Here is a 16412-nt window from a genome sequence, read left to right on the forward strand (position 1 = left end):
ACATATATACACTTAACTGGCTACTTTTCCCTGTGTTCACACATACAGAGGCACTAGTATTTCCACATCAGGGATGCAAGAAACGGACAGTCAGAACCAGGCCTCAGAGTATAAAAACGAATGAAAATATCAAATACCTACTGTATGCTGACCACCACGCTAGGCTCTTAGATACGGGGGAAATGAGCCCAACGGAGTGCTGGGTGCACAGAGGGCCCTGTGACTACCGGAGGGGTGAAAGGAGAAGAAGAGCAGAGATGATGTCCTGGGATTCCACGAGTCAAAGAGCACAGGCTGCCTATGCTGTCAAGTTATGCTTTTTACCGAACTAATGTGATTTCTCTTGAGTAATTATCACTAATGTTTTAAAACTGACTCTCTTTGGAGTTCCCATTGTGGCTCAGCAGAAACAAATCTGACTAGGATCCATGAGGATGCAGGTTTGATCCCTGGCCTCGCTCAGTGGGTTAAGGATCCAGTGTTGCTGTGAGCTGTGGTATAGGCTGCAGACATGGCTCGGATCCCGCATTGCTGTGGCTATGGTGTCGGCCAGTGGCTGCAGCTCTGATTCGACCCCTAGCCTGGGAACATCCAGATGCTGCAGGTGCAGCCCTAAAGAGAGAAGAACCAAAAAACCCCTGACTCTCTCCAACTGCTATTTCCCTAATAAAATTCTAAAGAATTGGGGGTAGGAGAGGGTTCCTTAAGAATAAGTACATATTACTTGTCACACTTATTGCCTCCATTTCAAAGCCTTGTAATATTCTCTTGTAACTATTACTGAAAATCCTCCACAGCTGAGTAAGGCAGTCCTGTGCTTTATCTCACGAACAATGCATGTGTGGTCAGTCTGATCAATGACAAATAGACTCAAATCTTGACGTTTCAATTCATCTTAGGCTTATGATTCTATTACTTCTAACAGGGCATCATATAAAAGATTAGTTTCATATGCAGAAAATTACCATAAAACACTTTAAATATACTTGGAAGACATTGTTTTATATTCTAGTAAAGGTTATAGACATTAAAAAAAAAACAACAACCCGTGGCCACTATGAAAAACAAAACATCCATACATCTGTAAAAACTAAAATGAAAGCCACTGCGGACAGAGCAAGTTTCCAAAAACACAGTATAAAGCATGTTAATATGTACTGTGCTCTGGCACTGGGAAACATCTGATCCTGGCAAAGCTGTCTGGTACTAAACATTCCTTTCTTTCCACTTTAATTATTTTTTTGCTTTTTAGGGCCACACCCATGGCATATGGAGGTTCCCAGGCTAGGGGTCTAATCAGAGCTGTAGCTGCTGGCCCACACCACAGACACAGCAAGGCCAGATCTGAGCCGAATCTTCAACCTACAGCACAGCGCACGGCCACGCCAGGTCCTTAACCCCGAGTGGGGCCAGGGATCGAACCTTTGTCTGCACGGATGCTAGTTAGATTCGTTTCTGCCGAGCCACGACGGGAACTCTGACCCAGCATTTCTAAAATCACATTTTTCCTGTTTCTTAACAACCTGCTCACCGATCCTGTGTCTCTCCTATCACCTGACAGAACTTTAATCAAAACCATTCTTTCTAGGTGTACTAGTATTTTTCCTTTTGCAGCTGTTGTAAACTGCTTCCTCCTACTGCAAGGGCAAATGAGAAGACCCTCTCTGGTTGGTTTCAGCAGCTGACCTCTGGTGCTCAGCAAAATTACCTCCGAGGAGCTCCACCAGCTCCATGGCCCTTGGATCTGACAGACTCGGATTTGAAGGAAACGGCTGACTAAGCCGCTTACTTTCTGTGTTAATTATTTAACTTCTCAACTTCAATTGCCTTGTCTCTATAATGAAGACAATTACTTCTTAACAAGGTTATCATAAGGATTAAGTGAGGTAATATATTTAAACCCTTAACACATGCTTGGTCCATGGGGGTACTTAATATATCATTGTTGTTTTTATGAGGAAAGGAGAATCTAGATATAAAAATCGGCTGCTGTCCAGCCCAGAGGAGGGCAGCTCCCTGCAGCTGGTAGCTGATCCTCTGAACTCTGTCCAGACAGCGAGGAGAGCACAGTGAGTATCATTCCCAGGACCGCACGAGCGCATCACAAAAGACGCTGCTGAGTACACCCACGACATGGATTTCCGTTTCCAGGCAAGATGGAACATCAGGACCAGATTTAAACCCCTTCCAGAAACAACTGAAAAACTGTTCAAGACATGCGAAGGAACAGTTTTCAAGAGAGTGGACATGATGTGATGGAAGTCAGCGATCTCTGGGGGATAGGAAACGAACAATTTCCCCATTTAGAGTCTGAAGAACTCCAGTCTGAGGCCTGGGGGAAGAAGCCTCAGCGTTACCCTACATCTCTGCTCCCTCCTGACCGAGTGGAAAAGGTCGTAAGGCGCAGGGCATCGGGCGGAGAACTCGGAGAAGCAGTAAGGCCGTGGAAGACTCGCACAGCTCTGCAAACCCACCTGACCTGACATTTACGGAACCGAACACCTAACAAGAGCAAACTGTGTATTCTTTTCAAGTATACATGGCGCATTTACCAAGATACACCGCATACCGAGTCACAAAACAAGTCTCACTAAATTTAAAGTGATTCGATATGTTATCTGAACACAATGGAAATGAATTAGAAGTCACTAATAGAAAGATAACTGCAAAATCCCCAAATATTTGGAAACACAATAACTTGTCTAAAAAACCCGTGAAGCAAAGAAGAAATTAAAAGGTCAACTAGAAAATATTTAAAACTGAATGGAAATAATGACACAATGGATCCAAAGTTGCCTGGTAGGAGTTCCTGTCCTGGCTCAGCAGGTTATGAACCCGACTAGTATCCAGGAGGATATGGGTTCGATCCCTGGCCTCCTCAGTGGGTAAAGGATCCAGCGTTGCTGTGAGCCGCAGTTTAAGTCGCAGATGTGACCTGGATCCTGCGTTTCGACAGCTGTGGCTGTGGCATAAGTTGGCAGCTGCAGCTCCTTTTCCACCCCTAGCTTGGGAACCTCCATATGCGGCGGGAGCAGCCTTAGAAAAGGCAGAAAGACAAATTAAAAAAAAAAAAAATTTAGCAAAGAGCAAATTAAATCCAAATTAATCAGAAGAAAGAAAACAATAAAAACCAGAGTAGAAATCAACAAAAGAAAAAATGGAAAAACAACAGGGAAAAAAGTCAATGAAATCAAGGGCTGTTTTTTTTTTTTTTTGTGAAGATCTATCAAACTGATAAACCTCTAGCAGGATGATCAGGAAAAAAAGAGGAGACACAAATAACCAATACCAGGAATAAAAGAAGGGAGGTCACTGGAGATTCTTCACACAATCAAATAATAAATAATAACAATAAATATTATGAGCTATTTTCTGCCAATAAATCTGGCAACTTAAATGGAATTGACAAATTCCTTGAAAGACATGAACGGCTCAGATCCCGAGTTGCTGTGGCTCCAGTATAGGCCAGCAGCTACAGTCCCAATTCAACCCCTAGCCTGGGAACCTCCACATGCCATGGGTGTGGCCCTAGAGAAGACAAAAAAAAAAAAAAAAACCCAGATAAAAAGCATTATAAGAAAACTATAAAGTCTCTGCCATAGATATATAAAAATGCTTATTAAAACAACAAATCAATTCTAACTGATATAAAAAAGGCTGACATATCATAATCCAAGTGGAACTCACCAGGAATGCAAAGCTGGCTTAATATTTGAAAAATCATCAATGCACTTCACCATATTAACAAACTAAAAAAGAAAGAAATCATTTGACAGGATTCGACATCCATTCATATCAGCAAACTGAATGAAGAGAGGAAACTGCCTCGACATGGTAAAGGGCATCTGCAAAAACCCTCCTATAAGAGCACACTTCACGGCGAGAGACCGAGTGCCTTCTCCCTCGGTGTAGGAACAGGGCAAGAAGATTTGTTGGCTCTCACCACTTCTCTTCCAGCACTGCACTGGAGACCGCAGTTGTCACTTTACGGGGAAAAAGGAAGCATGGGAGGAAATGAAAGGCATCTGAGGGAGTTCGCATCGTGGCTCAGTGCTAACAAACCCAACTAGGATCCAAGAGGATGCAGGTTCGATCCCTGGCCTTGCTCAGTGGGTTAAGCATCTGCTGTTGCTGTGAGCTGTGGTCACAGAGGTGGCTCGGATCCCGAGCTGCTGTGGCTGCGGCATAGGCCAGCAGCTGTAGCTCCAACTGGACCCCCAGCCTGGGAACTTCTATGTGCCGCAGGTGCAGCCCTAAAAAGCAAACAGCAACAAAACAAAACAAAAACAAGAGTGTGGGCATTTTGAGTGTGGAGTTTAGTCCATTAAAAAGACCACTGGCCATCTTCAAAAACTGTCAGTACGAAAGTAATTGAAGATTTTTGCAGGTGTATTCCATTATTTTCTACAGTTTACATTTATTTTATTATAAAAAATCCACTGTTTCTTTTCTTTAGGATTTACCTTAAGCCAAGAGATTTTTGTGTTATTAAAAAAAAAAAAAAGCCATTGGATACAAGGCATCATTAAGGCAGACGGGAACCAAGCTAGCATGGTAAAGGTTTAAAATCTTTGATCTTGTCCTTCAAACATACATTCAGCATGGTCTTCCTAATGAGTAGGGTTAGGATTTATTTCTACGCAACTCTACAAAATGCTCATATTCCTGGGGAGGCTCCACAACAGTACTTGGGTGAATTGGCTGAAGACAAGCAAGTTATGTAAACATTGTCAGCTAGAGGCTGAGATTCTAGGGGACAAAAAGAACAGAAGGAACAAAAATAACACAATCTCAAACAAAGGATCTCTAACCTAGTAATTCTACCTCTAAGAAACTATGTTACCAAAAAAATCCTCAGTATGGAAAAAAATATGTGCACAAATGTTTTCTTTTCTTTTTTCTTCTTTTCTTTATGGCACACCTGTGCTATATGAAGTTCCTGGGCTAGGGGTTGCATCAGAGCTGCAGCTGCAGGCCGACAGCACAGCCACAGCTGCACTGATCCAAGCTGTCTGTGACCCATGCCACAGCTTGCTGCAAGGCTGGATTCCTTACCCACGGAGGGAGGACAGGGATTGGACCCACATCCTCATGGAGACAACAGTCGGGTCCTTAACCCACTGGGCCACAATGGGAACTCCACAAATGTTTTAAAGGCTATTATTTAGACTATCTGGAGGCAACCTAAATTCAACCTAAAGAGAACAGTTAAGTAAACACATCCCTGATGGAATATTATACAGACACAAAAAGGGCAATTATGAAGATCATCCAGCAACATGGAATGTCAGGTGAAAAATACAAAATTAACTTTACTATGATAAATATGTTTTAAAAAGGAATAGTAGAAAGAGGAAGGAATTCAAGTAGCTAACAGTGGTGTTATAAGGATGGAGCTTTTGGTTATATTCTTCTCTACTGTACTGACTAATTTTTTTTTTTTTTTTTTTGTCTTTATGCCATTTCTTGGACCGCTCCCGCGGCACATGGAGATTCCCAGGCTAGGGGTCAAATTGGAGCTGTAGCCACCGGCCTACGCCAGAGCCACAGCAACTTGGGATCTGAGCCACGTCTGCAACCTACACCACAGCTCACAGCAACACCGGATCCTTAACCCACTGACCAAGGCCAGGGATCGAACCCACAACTTCATGGTTCCTAGTCAGATTCGTTAACCAGTGTGCCACCACGGGAATTCCTGACTAATTTTTTTAATGTAGCTACAAACCTAAGATAATTTCAAAATTAGGTTATAAGCTTGGCCTGGATTTTTAAGTAAGAAAAGGCAAGGGAATAAGAGAAGGGAGGGATGAGTGACAGAAGGGTGACTGGGTCGCTGGCAGCAATTCAATCACAGGAAGTTGTATGTAGGCTCTGGTTAACCATCAAGGGAATAATTATATCAGTAGAATTCTCTCCTTTGAAAAATACTGCTCTAGTCTGTGATTTGTTTTCTTCCTAACCCTGCATTACATACCACAGCAAAATACAGAAGGCAGCGTTAATACTCAAGTAAATATAGTTCCTTCCTTTTTCCATAAGGTAAACAGACCGTGTATGTTAAAAAGGCAGTCTATATACCTTATCTTCTATAGGGCACTTCATTTTTTTTCTTTTTTTCTTTTAGGGCCACACCCCGGGGCGTATGGAGGTTCCCAGGCTAGGAGTTCAATCGGCGCTACAGCTGCTGGCCTACACCAACAGCCACAGCAACACAGGATCCAAGTCGAGGCTGTGACCCACACCACAGCTCATGGCAATGCCAGGTCCTTAACCCACTGAGCAAGGCCAGGGATCGAACCTGCAACCTCATGGTTCCTAGTCAGATTTCTTTCTGCTGTGCCACGACGGGAACTCCTATAGGGCACTTTATAGACTAGTCATCTCTAATACAAGTATGGACCATGTTTTCCAGATGGAAGGGGATTCTAAACTCGATGACTAATGCTTCTATTGGCATCTATAATGGAGGAGATACTTTGGCTCCCGGAATGTTCATTTCTCATCCATGCTCCTCGCCAGCTAACTGTCAGGGTGAAGAGACACATCCTTGTAAATTATTTCCGGGCTGTCACTTCAAATCAGGTTAAATAAATATTGGGACTTCATTAAACTACTTTGTGCCTACATCTTTTCCTTCTTTCTCTCTCTCCTTCCTTTCTTTCATTTTGCTTTTCTTAGGGCTGCACCCCTGGCAGCTCACAGCAATGCCAGATCCTTGACCTACTAAGCAAGGCCAGGGATCGAACCCACATCCTCATGGATACAAGTCAGATTTATTTCTGCTGCACCACAACGGGAACTCCCCTTTTTCTTATTTATATTGCTAGTAGAACTGCCACAAAATATACCCTTAGCCAAAAGTGGGAAGACACAAGCTCTGTACGAGTGACTAGAGGGAAGAAAGCGTGGAATAGGATTGCAAAATGCTCCTTTCACGAAGGATAGGACATGTCTCTAGATGAGCTGATGAGCTGTTTGGGACAGTTGTCAAAAACACCCAATGTATTCCAATAAATTAAGCCAGACACTATACTAGGGGCATTTCCTGCATTTCCTTCTTTCACACTCAGAAGTCTTAATCTCCTGTTAAAATTCCTCAAGGACTATTTCAAATGACATTTCTTTCATGGGGCAAACCTCTTTTCTATTTTCCCAGCTGGTATAGGCACACTTTGGCGATACTGTGGGTTTGGTTCCATATCACTGCAACAAAGAGATGATTGCAATAAAGCGAGTCACACAAACGTATGGCTTCCCAGTGCACATAGAAGTTAGGTTTACACTATGCCGTAGTACGCATGCAATAGCACTATGTCTAAAAAATGGACATACCTTAAGACATGCGTTATTGCCAAATATTGCTCACCGTCATCTGAGTCTTCGGTGAGTCATAATCTTTCTGCTGGCAAAAGGGTCTTGCCTCGATGCTGATGGCTGCTGACCTATCAGGGTGGTGGCTGCTAAAGGCTGGGGTGGCTGTGGCAATTACTTAAAATAAGGCAACAATTATGTTTGCTGCATTGATTCAATCCTCCTCACACGAATGATCGCTCCTTAACTGGCAACGCTATTTGATAGCCTACTACCCACAGCAGGACTTCCTTTCAAACTGGAGGCGAAGCTCTCGAACACTGCCACTGCTTGATCATCTACGTTTATGTAACATTCTAGATCTTTTTTTTTTTTTTAATTTAATTTTATTATTTTTTTTTCTTTTTGCTATTTCTTGGGCCGCTCCCGCGGCATATGGAGGTTCCCAGGCTAGGGGTCCAATCGGAGCTGTAGCCACCGGCCTACGCCAGAGCCACAGCAACGCGGGATCCGAGCCACGTCTGCAACCTACACCACAGCTCACGGCAACGCCGGATCATCAACCCACTGAGCAAGGGCAGGGACCGAACCCGCAACCTCATGGTTCCTAGTCGGATTCGTTAACCACTGCGCCACGATGGGAACTCCCATTCTAGACCTTTTGTTGTTATAACAATCTTCACAACATCTTCACCAGGAGTAGATTCCATCTAAAGAAACCACTTTCTTTTCTCCTCATAAGAGGCAACTCTTAATCCATTAAAAGTTTTATCATGAGATTAGAGCAATTCAGTCCCATCTTCAGGCTCTACTTCTGGTTTTAGTTCTCTTGCTATTTCCACCACATCTATAGTGACTTTTCCCACTGAATTCTTGAATCCTTCAGAGTCACCCATGAGGGCTGGAATCAATTTCTTCCTGAGCTCTGTTCATGTTGATACTTTGACCTCTTCCCATGAATCACGAATGTTCTAAACGACATCTAGAATGGTGAATCCCTTCCAAAAGGTTTTTAATTTACTTTGCCTAGATCCATCAGAGGAGTTAGCTACAGATTTACAAAATGTATTTCTTTTCTTTTCTTTCTTTTTTTTGTTTTTGGTCTTTTTGCCTTTTCTAGGGCTGTACCTGAGGCATACAGAGGTTCCCAGCCTAGGGGTCTAATCAGAGCTGTAGCCACCGGCCTGCCCCACAGCCACAGCAACTCGAGATCCGAGCTGAGTTTGCGGTCCACACCACAGCTCATGGCAACACCGGATCCTCAACCCACTGAGCAAGGCCAGGTATCGAACCCTAAACCTCATGGTTCCTAGTCGGGTTCATTAACCACTGCGCCATGACGGGAACTCCTGAAATGTATTTCTTCAATCCTAAGACCTGAATATCGAAATTACTCCTTGATCCATGGGCTACAGAATGGATGCTGTGTTAGCAGGCATGAAAACAACATGAATTTCGGTGTGCCTCTCCATCAGAGTTTATGGGTGACCAGAAGAAGCACTGTCAATGAGCAGTCACATTTCGCATGAAATATTTTTTTGTCTGAGGAGGAGATCTTAACAGTGGGTTTAAACTGTTCAGAAAACCATTTGTCAACAGATGTGCTGTCATCCAGGCTTTGTTGTTCCACTGAACAGATTTAGCATAATTTGTTTATGTGGCATGCAAAAGTTCCCAGGCCAGGGACTGAACCTGTGCCACAGCAGTGACCCAAGCCACAGCACTGACAATACCAGATCCCTAACCACTGAGCTACCAGGGAACTCTAGATCTAGCATAATTCTTAAGAGCCCTAGGATTTTTAGAATGGTAAATGAGCACCGGCTTCCAATTCAAGTCACCAGCTTCATTAGCCCCTAACAAGAGAAGCAGACTGTCCTTTGAAGACTGGAAGCAAGGCACTGATTTTTCTTGAGCTATGACAGCCCCAGATGGCATCTTTTCTCAAGATAAGGCTGTTGTGTCCACAATGAAAATCTATTGTTTGGTGCTGCCACCTGCCTGAACAACCTCAGCTAGAGCTTCTGGATAATGTGCTGCAGCTTTTGCAACAGCACCTGCTGCTTCGCCTGCACTTCTACGTTACAGAGATAATTTATTTCCCTCCATCTCATGAACGACCCTCTGCGTGTGTCAATCTTTTCTTCTGCAGCTTCCTCACCTCTCTCAGCCTTCACAGAGGTGAAGAGAGTTAGGGCCTTGCTCTGGATGAGGCCTTGGTTTAAGGGAATCTTGTAGCTGGTTTGATCTTCTGTTCAAACCACTAAAACCTCCTCCCAGCCAGCATACAGCTGCCTTGCTTTCGTACCATCCACGTGTTCACTGCGGCAGCTTTAACTCCCCCCAGAGCTTTTCCTTTGCTTTCACAACATGGCCAACTGTTTGGGTCAAGAGGTCTCCTGGCCTGTCTTGGCTCTCAACATGCCTTCCTCACGAAGGGTAATCATTCTAGCTCTTGATTTAAATCGAGACATGAGCAGCTCTTCCTTTCACCTGATCACTTTGTAGGTTACTGACTGGACTGATTTCAGTACTGTTGCTTCTCAGGGAACAGAGAGGCCAGAGGAGAGGAGGAGAGAGACAGGAACAACTGTCATTTATCAAATAAATTTCTTGTCTTATAATGGGTATAATTCATGGTGCCAAAATGGGTGTACTAGTAACATTACAGATCACCGTAACAAATACAATAATAATAATGAAAAAGCTTAAGAATCACCAAAATGTGACAGAGAGACATGAAGTGAAAAGCAAATGCTGTTGGAAGAACAGGGCTGATAGACTTGTTCAATGGGAGGGTTGCCACAAACCTTCAATGTGTAAAAAACGCACTTATCTGTGAAGTGTAATACGGTGAGGTGCAACGGAATGAGGTATAGCAAGCTTTCCTGATAGCACCCACAAAATCGTGAGATTCTGGAGCTGGAGGGGATCTTAAATCTCTGAAACTCAAAGAGAAGTGACTTTTTGCAAGGTGTGCTGATGAGTGAGAAGTTGGCAATTTTGAGTTTGCTACGTAATAGCTCAGTCCTTCTGCCATGTATCATTAAGATACATAAAGGTCTTTCTGCTCTACCACCTTGTATCCTTTGAGGAGACCAAGTCTTATTCATCTCCTTGCCCAGGAAGAAGGTGCATAGATGATGGGTGCCTGCTCAGTTGATTTAGTTAGAAAAGGTGGCAGTTCCTGTCGTGGTGCAGCAGAAATGAATCTGACTAGTATCCATGAGGATGCAGGTTCGATCCCTGACCTTGCTCTGTGGGTTAAGGATCCAGTGTTGCCATGAGCTGTGGTGTAGCTCACAGCTGCGGCTAGGATCTGGCATTGCTGTGGCTGTGGCATAGGCCGGCGGCTGTAGCTCTGATTCAACCCTAGCCCGGCAACTTCTATATGCTGCAGATGTGGCCCTAAAAAGCCAAAAGAAAAAAAAGAAAAGGTGCCAGTCTGAGGAAAACCGAAGCTTTGACTGGTTGCCAATAGTACTGCGGCAGAAGCCAAAAGCAAGAACATGCCTGGAATTTGCTGCTGTTTTAAGTTGTGTTCAACAGAATAACCTGAAGTAGATGACAACTGTGACTTTTAAAAGACACAACAGGGAGTTCCCATTGTGGCTCAGTGGTTAACGAACCCAACTAGTAATCATGAGGTTGCAAGTTCGATCCCTGGCCTCGCTCACTGGGTTAAGGATCCTGCATTGCCATGGGCTGTGGTGCAGGTTGCAGATTCGGCTTGGATCCAGCATTGCTGTGGTTGTGGTGTAGGCCGGCGGCTACAGCTCCGATTAGACCCCTAGCCTGGGAACCTCCATATGCCCCGGGTGAGGCCCTAAAAAGACAACAACAACAAAAACAACAAAACAAAACCAAAAAAAAACCCATAAAAGGCACAACAGGAAGAGACAGTGCATGACACAGAGCAGCTCTGTGGTACTGGAAACAGGGCAAGTTCTTTTAACCCGAAGTCAAGTGGGTGATATGTGCTTATTCTCCCCAGCTGGATTACCACTAATAGTAAAATAAAAATAAACCTTCAATAGATTGTTTTTCCTTAAAATGCATACCCACATACAATTCTTTTTATAGGTGCAAGTATGTTCTCATTAGAAAATCAGAATGCTATGTGAAAAACCCGACAAAACTTCCAAAAATGTTCTTAAGCTTTGGTCCATTTCTCTAGCAAGGATTCCTTTCCTCCGAAGGGCACTAGCACTGAAGAGGTACTGGGGATACAGTGGGAAGTTGGGAGATTAGCGTTGTCGCTTTTAGTTGGCTGCTCATCCACCTCTCTGTCTATCCATTCATCCACTTGTCCTTCAACATTTACTGAGTACCTACTACGTGCCGGGCAGAGCCACGAGCCAGACAGACATGGAAACCACACCTCAGAGAGGCAGACAGACGAGAAATGAAAGCAAGCAAGTGAAGCAGACAGGCGCAGATTGTAATAAACGCCAAAGGAAATGAACTGGATGGGACCGTAGTGAGTGGGGAGACAGCGGCAGAAGATACTTGACTCTGACCCGCGGGGCATTAAATATCCACTTCTGCGATATCAGGCAGATCACTGAGCTTTTCTGATGCTCAGATCTCCAGGGTAAAAAACTAAGGTCGAACTGCATGGCATCAGAGCGCAAAAGGTCCCGGACTGGAAGTAAGAAAACTCAAGCTTGAGTTCTGGCCTTGTTTATAAAACTACAGCTGCAGCACTGAATTCCTGATGAAAGAGACGGTGAGCAGAGGGTGACAGCGCTGGTGAGCTCAACAGTCTGAGCGCTCCCCTCCCTTCTCCAAGACGTTTACAACGGCCTGGATGTTTATTTTCATTTACACCGGAGAGGACTTCTGAGAACCTGGGAAACATGCGATTAACACTTTTATTCTGCTACTTTCAGACAAGAAGCACATCTACTTGCTGAGTGGGCTAACGATAAACCTAACAGTGAAAATATACTCTTAATTGCACCTTTTTTTAAAGTGCTATTTTTTTTTTTTTTTTTTTTTTTTTTGTCTTTTGAGGGCCACACCTGCAGCATATGGAGGTTCCCAGGCCAGGGGTCTAATCGGAGCTGTAGCTGCTGGCCTACACCACAGTCACAGCAATGCCAGACCCGAGCCGCATCTGCGATCTACACCACAGCTCATGGCAACACTGGATCCTTAACCCACTGAGCAAGGCCAGGGATCAAACCTGCAACCTCATGGTTTCTAGTGGGATTCATTTCTGCTGCACCATGGTGGGAACTCCAAAAAAAGCACTATTTTTTTTCTTCTCTCTTTCCTCTGATAAGTGTAATTCAATCAGTGATAGATTAAAGAAAAAAAAAACAACAATCCCCAAACCACCAGCAAAACCATTATTTTGTCTTTAAAAGTTTGGATATTATCAATTTGGCTATAAAGTCAAAGAACAGCACCCTTCAATGAAAGCACCCTTCAGCCCACCACATCCAAGAAAGGGAATCATACTGAATGTAAGGCTCCATTACTGGTCCCTGCGGGAAGGCGGGCCCATCGCTCGTTTTCCAGTTCCTCCATCACTTGGTTCATGGCACTCTTCAGCCACGTGTCCACAGAAACGCCAATCTGCTTGAGCAAGTCCAGCCGGGCTTCAGCTTTCAACTTAATTATCTAAGAAAACGAGACAATGGTCAGAAATCAAAACATTTTGTTTCAAACCAACTGTTTGTAAATGAGTGACCTAGTAATTAGAGCAAGCTTGGTGTTCACTAGTAATTCTTCCTTGGCATAGATGTTAATTTTTCATTTGCAGAGAGGGGAGAGGGGGAGAGGAAAGGGAAGCCAAGGACAGGAATCAGAGCCTACTGACAACAGCAAAGGGCACATGGGCACTTTGACAAGATACATCAAATATAACTTATGAAATGGAAGATTTTTTCTTCTTTTTTTTGGTCTTTTTAGGGCACATGGAAGTTCCCAGGCTAGGGGCTGAATCAGAGCTGCAGCTGCCGGCCTACGCCACAGCCACAGCAACATGGGATCCGAGCCAAGTCTGGGACCTACGCCACAGCCCACAGCAACACCAGATCATCAATCCACTGAGTGAGGCCAGGGATCGAACCTGCGTCCTCATGGATGCAAGTCAGGTTTGTTACCACTGAGCCACAATGGGAACTCCAGGAAGATGTTCATGTCCCATAAACTTTGCTTTTTTTTGCTCTTAACAAGACTATGCCTCAGAGTATCCTAAAATTTAGCATTTTCTTTTTCTACTTTTTCTTTTAGGAACTATGAAAGTTCCCAGGATAGGGATGGAATCAGAGCTGCAGCTGCCAGCCTATGTCACAACCATGGCAACTTGGGATCCAAGCCACATCTTTAACCTGTGCTGCAGCTTTCGGCAACACTGGATCCTTAACCCACTGGGCAAGTCCAGGGATGGAGCCTGCATCGTCATGGATGCTTAACCTGCTGAGCCACAACGGGAACTCCCGTAATCATTTTCAAGTATACAACCCAGTGCTCTTGGATATCACAGAGACCTTTCTACAAAGTAATTATAGCACTTTCGGCTTGGAGGCACGCCATTTGGTAAACAGACTTGTAAAAATCTTATTCTTCCAATAATTTTTTGGATAACTTTATTGAGGTAAAGTGCCCATACCACACAACTCACCCATCGAAAGTGCTACTGGATTATAGCATCTTCACAGATATGTACAACTATCAGTACAATTTCAGAACATTTTCATCGCCAGCAAAACCCTATATACTTTAGCTACTGCTCCCCTATCCCTTAAACCCTGTAGCCTCTGGAACCACTAATCTCTTTTCTTTCTCTAAAGATTTGCCTATTCTGAACATTTAATTTAAACAGAACCACACATTATATGGTCTTTTGTGTCTGGCTTCTTTCGCTTAGCATGTTTTCCAGGTTCATCTATGCTATAACGTGTATCAGTACTTCACTTCTTTTTATGGGTACTGTATGGATATACCATGTTTTGTTTGTCCATTTGTCAGTTGCTGGGTTGTTTCAACTTTTCAGCTAATATGAATAATGTTGCTAGGAACAGTAGCGTGCGAGTTTCCTTGTGGACAATGTTTTCATTTTTCACGGGTATACACCTAGGACTGGAATTGATCAGTCATAAAGCAATGGTATATTTAACCATTTCAGAAAATGTCAGACTGTTTTGCAAAGCAGCTGCCTCATGTGAAAATCACACTAGCAGGGTATGAGGGTTACTATTTTTCCACATCCTGGGAAGCACTTGTTAATGTCTGCCCTTTTTAATTCTAGCTGCCCTAGTGGGTGTGAAGAGGCATCTCATTGTGGTTTTGCTTTGGGTTTTTCTTTTTTTCTTTTTCAGCCACACCATGGCATATGGAAGTTCCCCAGCCAGGAATGGAATCTGAGCCGCAGGTGTGTTTTTGATTTGTATTTCCCTGATAACCATAGATGTTAAGTATCTTTCCATGCTTGATCATTTGTATATCTTCTTTGGAGAAATGTCTATTTAGAATCTTGATCCATTTTTAAATTGGATTGTCTTTTTATTGTTTTTTATTTTGTCTTTTCTTTTGGCCATGCTCATGGAATGCAGAAGTTTCTGAGGCCAGGGATCAAACCCAAGTCACAGCAGTAACCTGAGCCATAGCAGTGACAAGGCCAAGTCCTTAACTGCTAGGCCACTAGGGAATTCCTGCCTCTGTCCTTTTATTGTAAGAATTTTGACACATTCTAGATAAAAGTTCCTTATTGGATACATGATTTAAAGATATTTTTTTCTCTATTCTGTGGGTTATCTTTCACTTTTTTTTTTTCTCTTTTTAGGGCCACACCTACAGCATACGGAGGTTCCCAAGTTAGGGGTCAAATCGGAGCTGTAGCTGCCAGCCTATGCCACAGCCACAGCAAAAGCAGGATCTGAGCCCCATCTGCGAACTATGCGACCTACACCACAGCTCACGGCAACGCTGGATCCTTAACCCACTGAGCAAGGCCAGGGATAGAACCTGTGCCCTCATGGGTGCTAGTCTGATTTGTTTCCGTTGAGCCATGATGGGAACTCCTGTCTTTCACTTCTTGATAGTGTCTTGTGAAGCGTAAAAGTTTAAAACTTTTTCTTTTTGGCCATGCCTGCAGTATGGGGAAGTTCCCAGTCCAGAGACAACCTGTGCCACAGTAGTGACAACACCAGATCCTTGCCCTGTTGCGCCACAAAGGAACTCCTTAAATTTTTGATTAAGTCCAATTCATCTAATTTTTGTTGTTGTTGCTTGAGCTTTTGGTGTCAGAGGTAAAAAATGAATCTAAGGTCACAAAGATTTATCCCTATGGTTTTATCTAAGAGTTTTATAGTTTTAGTTGTTACACCTGAGTGCTAGGTCATTTTGAGTTAAGCTAATTTTTGTATATGGCATGAGGCAGCAGTCCAGCTTCATTCTTCTGCATGTAGATACCCATTTGTCTCAGCATCATTCTAGCATGCATTTTAAACTAGTATAAGCAATGACATTTTTTTTTTTAAAAAAAAAAGAGTGTACCAATAAACTCTTTCTTGGAAATTATAAATGTAATCCATTCAACTGTTGAAGCAGAGAAACAAAAGAGAGAAAGACACACACATCAATGTATTCTATTTTTTCAACGCCAAGTAATCTAGTTTTCATAAGATTTATTTTTGTCAGTATTTTACCAAACAACTGAGGGACAGAGTATTTGCAAACTTAGATTTTCAGACTGCAGTTCCAGAATAAACACTGCTAGCTTTACTTTAGAGTTCCAACTGTTTATATTTTAAAACTATTTAAAAGCAGAATTTTCCAGTGTTTTCAAATGAATTTTGATGATCTGCCAATTGATTAAAATTCTGCAGAGCAAAGCTCTCTGAAACTTGATGGCATTCCAGATAATTGCTTGACCACATCATTTTTAGAACTTGTAAAGAGACAGAGCTTTTAAAAATGATGTTTTAAAAAGCCAGGTCTTTTAGGATACATAAACTTGGCATATTAATACTGTCAATTAACCAATTTTAATGTAAAATTGAACATAAGTATATGTAAGTGTCAAGCCATAGCTGAGTTTAAAAAGCTTTTTGAGGCGAGTTTCCTCACAGTCTAGTGGTTAGGAT

At 43.1% G+C, this 16412-nt stretch overlaps 1 protein-coding gene across 9 annotated transcripts in view; it reads right to left on the reverse strand.

The window, feature by feature from the left end:
- The window catches only part of FCHSD2 (FCH and double SH3 domains 2), a 253445-nt gene that overhangs the window by 18176 nt on the left and 218857 nt on the right, over positions 1 to 16412 (reverse strand). For all 9 annotated transcript variants that reach the window (XM_021102293.1, XM_021102289.1, XM_021102287.1 and 6 more), the window contains one exon: positions 12781 to 12942. In XM_021102293.1, the coding sequence (XP_020957952.1) occupies positions 12781 to 12942 (162 nt within the window). The remainder of the gene's footprint in view (positions 1 to 12780; positions 12943 to 16412) is intronic.

This window comes from Sus scrofa, chromosome 9 (assembly GCF_000003025.6).
Source record: "Sus scrofa isolate TJ Tabasco breed Duroc chromosome 9, Sscrofa11.1, whole genome shotgun sequence".
Classification (NCBI taxonomy): Eukaryota; Metazoa; Chordata; class Mammalia; order Artiodactyla; family Suidae; genus Sus; species Sus scrofa.